Source organism: Malus domestica, chromosome 05, assembly GCF_042453785.1.
Source record: "Malus domestica chromosome 05, GDT2T_hap1".
NCBI classification, from domain to species: domain Eukaryota; kingdom Viridiplantae; phylum Streptophyta; class Magnoliopsida; order Rosales; family Rosaceae; genus Malus; species Malus domestica.
Window position 1 is genome coordinate 36,180,682 of NC_091665.1, and position 7,914 is coordinate 36,188,595.

Consider the following 7,914-nt stretch of genomic DNA (forward strand, 5'->3'; position numbering starts at 1 on the left):
ATCTCATTTCGGTTGCTCGTCTTTTGGTGGTGCGATATGCCCATAGACATCCAGGGAGTTCGTCTGACCATTTTGTTTTCTTACTGGTGGGGGATTTCTTGTGGCAGTCGAGGATCATCTTAGTGCATGCTTTGGCCCGCCTATTGCCTTAAGAATATCTTGGCGTAGACATGTGCTACTTGATGCCATATTTATGGAAAAACTTAGCCAAATCTTTGCCCACGAATTACGGGCCGTTGTTGGTAACGATGGATTAAGGGATGCCAAATCGGCAAATGATGTTCCTCCATATGAAGCGCTATATGTCTATCTAAATCGTGATCGTCATAAGCTTTGCTTCTACCTATTTGGTGAAGTAATCGGTTACCACGATCATCATGCCTTTGCCTCTAGTAGTCTGGCTAGTGATTAGCTGGGAATTAGAATGAATTGAAAGCTTTTTCACCGTCAAGTCTTTTGTCATTCGAAGGCTTGCTAGTAGGGCTTCGTACTCTGCTTCGTTGTTAGATGTTTTGAAACCTAGAATGATCGCCTACTCGGGCATCAAACCGCCTGGGGTGACAAGGACCACGTCTTCTCCTGAACCTTTGTAGTTGGATGCGTTGTCGACATGCAAATGCCAAAAGTCTCCATCGGGTGAAGCAGGCGCGGCTAGAGTGTGCTCAGCTACTTTCGGGGCGTCGTTGGGCTACTATGTTGTGTCATAAATGCATGGTAAGGAGCCGTGGAGCTAGGGCCATGTCACACGCAGCAGGAGATGCTCAACTGCCGGTATTGGTTCACTCTAGAGTTAAATCATTGAGCAAGGGTCTGCTAAGGCTGTGTGATGCGCAACAGAAGGTGGTACTCAACTGCCGGTACATGTTGCTCCTATGTAGAATCTTTTAGGGTGACGAGGACAAAACTTGTTTCCGAGTGTGTCCTTCTAGTGTTCGTCTGCCATTGGCGCGTCTTTTGGGCTGAGTTGTTGCGTTCGTAAAAAAACTTTGCATTCGCCAGGGTCTTACTCATTTATCGTCACGTGCCTGGATTGGGCGAAGTAGTGTGTCATGAGGATGACTGCATGCGTTTGAAGGTAAAACTTAAGCTTCTGGGTTAACAACTATCATCAAAGTTAGCTTTTGAATTTTTAATATCATCGAGGAGAACTTTTGAACTGTAGAATACAGGTAGTCGGGCCCCAGCTATTCTTGCATGATGGTAGAGCTTATTGCTGCTTTAGATACCGTCAAACATGTGAATAAGTCATCCACTGCTTTCGGTTTGGATAGTAGGGAGGTGATGTAGGGTACTTCTTCAAGTCTTTGAATGTGCATTGGCGAACCTCGTCCCAAAGTGCATACTTCTCTGCCAGAGCGAAAGAGTCTGCCAGAGTTAGATCTTCTTTCATGATCAATTTTTCGAATAACGGGTGGTCTGCTGGAAGTTCTTTTTGGAAGGCTGCTCTAGCTATCGAGTCGTTGCATTCAACTATCCTTGCCTTCTCTGCTACGAACCTCCTCACATAGTTGCGAATCGACTTCTTTGGGTTATTCTTGACATCGAACAAATGGTCGGACTTCTTTTTGATCGAGCGACATGATGAATATTCTTTGGTGAAAACCAAAGAAAGTTTGTTGAAATTCCGGATGGATTATGGCGGCAGGGTGTAGAACCAATCTTGCGTCTCGCATTGTAGAATGGTGGTGAATATCTTACACATGAGATCATCGTTGTTTCAATAGAGGATCATTGCACTTCGGTAATGCTTTAGGTGTCTCTCTAGGTCTTCATCCCCTTTGAAAGATGTGAAATGTGGCATGCTGAACTCGCGTGGAGGCTCTACCTGCTAGATATCGTCCGTGAAGGGTGACCTGCTTATGTTGGTCATGTTCCGTCGTAGTGCCTCGTCGGTGATCTCGTTGCGTTGAAAATTGTGCAATCGCTTATGTTGGTCCAATTTCTTGAATATTGAAATTTTCACTTGTGGAATTTTTTAATTTTCTAGCCATTGTATTCTTCTTTTACGTTTTATTAAAGAATCTTTGCAAATAAAAAATTCTAATAATAAGAACATACGAAAAAATACAAGTAGACTAGAGAATAGAGAAAAACCTTTTTTATGCGAGTCTTCTACGAGTGTGGATTTTTTCTCTCAATGAAAGCACCAATTTGTGGATGCAAATTTCTTCCTCCTTGATCTTGGACAAAATTGCACCTACAAAACAATTAACACCTTAGGGTCAAGGCCAAGAGCCTCACGTGCCCATGATGAATGATGGGGCTTTGGCTGAAGAACCTCCGATGCCAAAGTTAGAATTTAAAGATAAAAGTGTTTGGAGAGTATTGGAAATTTTGCAAGTGTGTTGGAATGATCTTTTGGTGAAAATGGGAGCCTATTTATAGGGATAGGATGTAACTTATGGTTTAATGTGTGATTTAATGAATTAATTAGGCAATTAATCCATTAATTGGTTAATCAACACATTTTTGGAATAAATATTTTGGGGGTTATGTAATTTATATGGGATGTTTTGAAGGTTATGAAATAATTACCTTGTGGAAAATATACGATGAGGATGGATGAAATAACTTTGAATTTGTTACCTATTTTGGGCACTTTTGATTTGGTTGAAGGATGATTGCCCGCTACTCGCGCATAGGAATCCCGTTGTACTGAGGGTATTTTTGTCCTCTTTTTTCTAAAAATCCACATGTCGCCTTGTGATTAGTTTTGGCTCCACAATAAGTATTTTATTTAGTACCTTAACCTACTACATAAAAAAGATATTAGTAGACGAATGATAGGTCAAATATTTCTTTACTTAGGGGCCAACCAGATACTTTTGTTTTATCTAATCGGTTCGCTTAGTTTATTTTAGTTCACAATTAAAGTAAGTTAAGAGTTCATTTTTAAAACTAATTAAAACTAGGTTGAGTAATCTAAGCCCATATAAAGTTTGTTGTTTGTTAATTTGTTAATGTAAAAGGTATCTGATTTGATTCTCATTTTTTTAAGGTCTTCAATATTTATTATCTACGTTAAAAAGTGACGGAGTGAGTTAAATTTTACAATTGGCTAATCATTTTATTCTCATTTGATACTACTATAAAATTGGATCCCATTTTTTTCATGATAACATTTTTTTACGTGAATCTTGTGGACAATTTAAGCTTGGCGAAGGCTTCATCACATGTGGACAAACCTACAATGATATTGTGAAAAAAGTTGAGGCTTCATCCAAAAACTAATTGACGATGAGGGTTGTGAACCCGAAGAATATTTAATCAATCACAAACATTGAATAAGTCAACATATTTGTTAGACGTTCAAGGTCGGAGTTTGTTAAGATAAATAGTTGTGTTGATGCACAAAACCGGAGGGGTCTTGGAACAACGTAAATCCCACCGTGAATCTGCAAGAAAGTAAAGAACACAAGATGTATCGTGGTTCACCCCAATGTTTGGGCTACGTCCACACTGATATTGTATTTCTTTGTGAGGGCGAGAGAGGATGAGAGAGCCTCTGAATAGGAGAGTGAGGCTCTGACTATGGGAGTGAGGCTTCATCTGATTGTGAGGATGAGTCATTTCCTATGGTCTAAGAATTGGCCTCCCTTAATGAGGAGAGTGAGGGGTCTTTTTATAGAATAAGGGCTCCTCACTTATTACATATTTGCCCATTCCTTTATTACATAATTACATTTGAGTCCACCGAGTATTTATACGAGATCTAAATACGGAAATGTTGATGCACAAAACCGGAGGGGTCTTGGAACAACGTAAATCCGACCGTGAATCTGCAAGAAAGTAAAGAATACAAGATGTATCGTGGTTCACCCCAATGTTTGGGCTACGTCCACACTGATATTGTATTTCTCTGAGATGTTGAAGAAGATAGAGAGAGCTTCTCTGTGAGGATGAGAGCTCTGAATCTCAGAGTATAAGAGGCTTTAAGAGGGTGAGGGGCCAGGCCTAAGAATTAGCCTCTTCCAAATGAGGAGAGTGAGGAGTCCTTTTATAGAATAAGGGCTCCTCACTTATTACATATTTTCCCCTTCCTTTATTACATAATTACATTTGAGTCCCCTGAGTATTTATACGAGATCTAAATACAGAGGCCTTAAGTATGGTACAAACAGTAGTCCCCCAAGTCTTCAGTCAAGAGAGTCTTTTGGCTGGAGACTTGAAACTCAGTCCATGTGTGGGCTGAAGTAACTAGATGTCGTCTAGGACTGACACTCGATATGAGGCAGTGCTCAATCTGAAATGATGCTAAACTAGAAGTAGTACATGTTGCGAGGCTACTTGGCTTATGGCTTATGTTGCCTTGGTTGGCTCGACTTATGGCGTTGAAGGTGAGGGAGTCCCTTTTATAGAATAAGGGCTCGCTCTTCAATACATAAGTGATGGGTTAGGAGTGATGCTCGCGGCGAGGCGGTTGCTCAGCTGGCGGTGATGCTCTCTAATGAAGGTGAGGGAGTCCCTTTTATAAAATAAGGGCTCGCTCCTCAGTACATGAATAATGGGTGCTCTCTAATGAAAATGAGGAAGTCCCTTTTATAAAATAAGGGTTCGCTCCTCAATACATAAATAATGGGCTAAGTCCCCCAAGTATTTTTTTATGAGGCCTAATATATGGTACATAGTGTAGTCTCCCATGTCTTCAGTCAATAGAGTCTGTTGGCTAGAGACTTCAAATTGAATCCATGTATGGGCCGAAGTGGCGGTTGTTCGGAGGCGGTATTTGTGTACCATGCACTGAAGCTTTGTAGGTGAAGCTTTGAAAGTGAAGCTTTGAAGCTTGAGCTTTTGTAAATGAAGCTTTGAAGCTGGAGCTCTATAAATGAAACTTTCGAAGCTAGAGCTCTATAAATGAAGCTTTGAAGCTGGAGCTCTGTAAATGAAGCTTTCGAAGCTAATTAACATGAGTGATGCTCATGACTGTTTATGTTGATTGACATGAGTGATGCTCATGGATGTTGACATGAGTAATGCTCATGGATGTTGACATGCGTGATGCTCATGAATGTTTATGTATGATTGATATGAGTGATGCTCATGAATGTTTATGTATGATTGACATGAGTGATGTTCATGTAAGTGATGCTCATGAATGTTTATGTATGATTGACATGAGTGATGTTCATGTATAATTTTGGAGTATTGGACGTACTTTTGATCATTTAGTGGGTGATAATAGCGGTAGGTTGCCGAATAATTTTGGAGTATTGGGCGTACTTTTGATCACCTGGTTGGTGATAATAGCGGCAGTCAGCCGAATAATTTTGGAGTATTGGGACTACTTTTGATCACTTGGTTGGTGGTAATAGCGGCAGGTTGTCGAGTAATTTTTTTTAGCACTGGACGTACTTTTGATCACATGGTTGGTGGTAATAGAGGCAGGCTGCCGAATAATTTTTTGTAGCACTAGACGTACTTTTGATCACCTGGTTGGTGGTAATAGAAGGCCTAGCTCTTTTAGGCATATGGGCCTTCGCCCTCCACATAACATTCTAGCCCATTACTTTGGGCTTGCCGTTTTTTTTAATTACCCTCTGATGGGGTTATACAGATATCTCCGAAAGATACGAAAAATAAATTACATCATTCAAAAATAAATCCGACCCTTTGCTCAATGGGTCACGCCTATAATTCCCTTTTCTGCATGCCATCACCAATGCAATTATGTCTGCTTCTTTTTATCCTCTTTTGCTTGCTGCTTTTGCTTTTACTTCTTTTTTTTATAAGAAAATGGGAACCTGCATGATGAATTTGTGGGCATCTTCTTTGGTGGTCGACACTTTTTTTTTGCTTGTGGCTTTTCTCGTGGTTTTTATAGAAAAGCCATTTCTCCATTATTATCAGGCTGAGGCTGTGATGATGAAAGTCTCACCAAGCATCTTCTGGTACACTTTTTCAAAGCATGCTCATTTGCAGATGTTTATACCATATTTAGGGCCTCGTATTTAGATCTCGTACAAATACTCGGGGGACTTAAATGTAATTATGTAATAAGTGAGGAGTCCTTATTCTATAAAAGGACCTCTCACCCTCACAATTAGAGGAGGCCAATTCCTAGGCCCTCTCACCCCCTCTTAAAGCTCTCACTCTTAGAGCTCTCTCTCTCCCTCAAATAAATACATAATCAGTGTGGACGTAGCCCAAACCTTGGGGTGAACCACGATACATCTTGTGTTATTTACATTTCTTGCAGATTCACGGTCGGATTTACGTTGTTCCAAGACCTCTGGCTTTGTGCATCAACATTTGGCGCTGTCTGTAGGAATCGATTCGAAAAGTTGTGTCGATTCTTTTTCATTTTTCACCTCCACCGTGAATCTGCAGAAACCTAAGAACCCAAAACTTTTCCAGAAAACCCACGAAGCCACCTCCTCTCTCACTCAGTCTCTCTCTGCAACTGCAAGACAGATTCCACCCAACCCACGGAGCCACATTCTCATCCTCCTCCTCTCTCTGCCGCTTTGTTTGCCTCCACCCAAAGCCTCTCTCTCCTCCGCCGGCTTTCCTCTTTCTAATCGCACCCAACATCCGCATCGGTCTCAGCGGCAAGTCTTAGACCTGCTCTGTAAATTTCTCGTCGATGATAGCGTCGCCTTACAAACTCAGAAGAAGCCCAAAAAACGAACACCTAACCAGCTGCGTCAGCTCATTCGTCGACTATGAAGACTGCATCGTTGGCTTCATGGATGACCTTCAACTTGTCCATTGCGGCCATGACAAGAAGTGTTTGGGGTGCGGGGAAGAGCTAGCCCACATGACACTAAGGGGTGTGTTGAAGGGTTCAGTGGGTGTGATCGGAGAGAGTAGGCTGGCGATGACTGAGAAGGTGGTGTTATTGGGAAGTATGGTTTGGGTTGTGAAAAGGTTTAGGCAAGTGAACTCCGGAAGGTGTGAGTTTGGGAAGAAAATCGAGCACTTGGCTAGGGTGAGTCAGAAGTACGAGTATCTTGTGCCCGTTGCTGCATATTTATATGCTAAGAGGATCAAGTTTGTTCTCTACCATCAGAAACCCATGGGAAGCCTCGCCGACTTGCTGGCCGAACCAGAACCGACAGCCGAGTCTGGTCACTTGGCTCGCCGTCGCTCACAGAGTCATCGAGTTAGAGTTCGTCATCGTCTTCCTCCTCTCTGTCTAACCCCTAATTCAGTTTAAGTCCTACTGAGATACTGCAGCAACCGTCAATAAACTGTCCGAAGAAGAGAAAGGTTACTTCATGAGGACCTGCTCTAAACCAAACCTGGATCTTATGGATATGATCCTCGCTGCACAGGCTAGCTAGCCTAAAGTAGTAATAGACCTATCAGAACTGCCGAAGTGAAACTATGACGGCTCAAACACAGACCAAGCCCATGCCATCCTGTCCGTCCATCAGCTTGTCAAAAGAAAGAGAAACAAAAGTAAAAGAGAAAAGCAATGGGAACAGAAAAGAAAAAGAAAAAGAAAAAAAAGGAGTGAGAATGGATGGGCACGACCAGGCTGTCCAAGAAAAGCAAGTGGAGTTAGCCTTCCAATTTCGCCAAGAGACAGAGACAGAGACGCAGTGGAAAGCAAAGGGAAAAGAGAAAAAGAGAAAGCAAAAGAGAGGAATAAACACCCCACCATAATGATGGGATTTATTTTTCTTATTTTTGAATGATGTAAATTATTTTTCTTATCTTTCGGAGACATCTGTATAAACGCCATCAGAGGGTAATAATAAAAAATAAAAAAAATAAAAAAAATAAAAAATGGCAAGCCCAAAATAATGGGCTGCAATGTCATGTGGAGGGCGAATGCCCATATGCCCAAAAGAGCCAGACCCTCTATTATCACCAACCAAGTGACCAAAAGTATGCCCACTACTTCACAATTATTCGGCAACCTGTCGCTATTACCACCAACCAGGTGATCAAAAGTACGCCCAGTACTCC

At 41.6% G+C, this 7,914-nt stretch overlaps 1 protein-coding gene across 1 annotated transcript; it reads left to right on the forward strand.

Annotated features, from left to right (window-relative positions):
• Positions 1-6,583: 6,583 nt before the first annotated feature.
• On the forward strand, positions 6,584-7,156 carry LOC103435522 (pollen receptor-like kinase 2). The gene has a single exon (XM_008373918.1). The coding sequence runs from the start codon at positions 6,584-6,586 to the stop codon at positions 7,154-7,156; it is 573 nt and encodes a 190-aa protein (XP_008372140.1).
• The last annotated feature ends 758 nt before the right edge of the window (positions 7,157-7,914 follow it).

What these genes read in the sequence shown, in the direction of transcription:
- LOC103435522 (XM_008373918.1), top strand. Translation starts at nt 6,584, where the DNA reads ATGATAGCGTCGCCTTACAAACTCAGAAGAAGCCCAAAAAACGAACAC.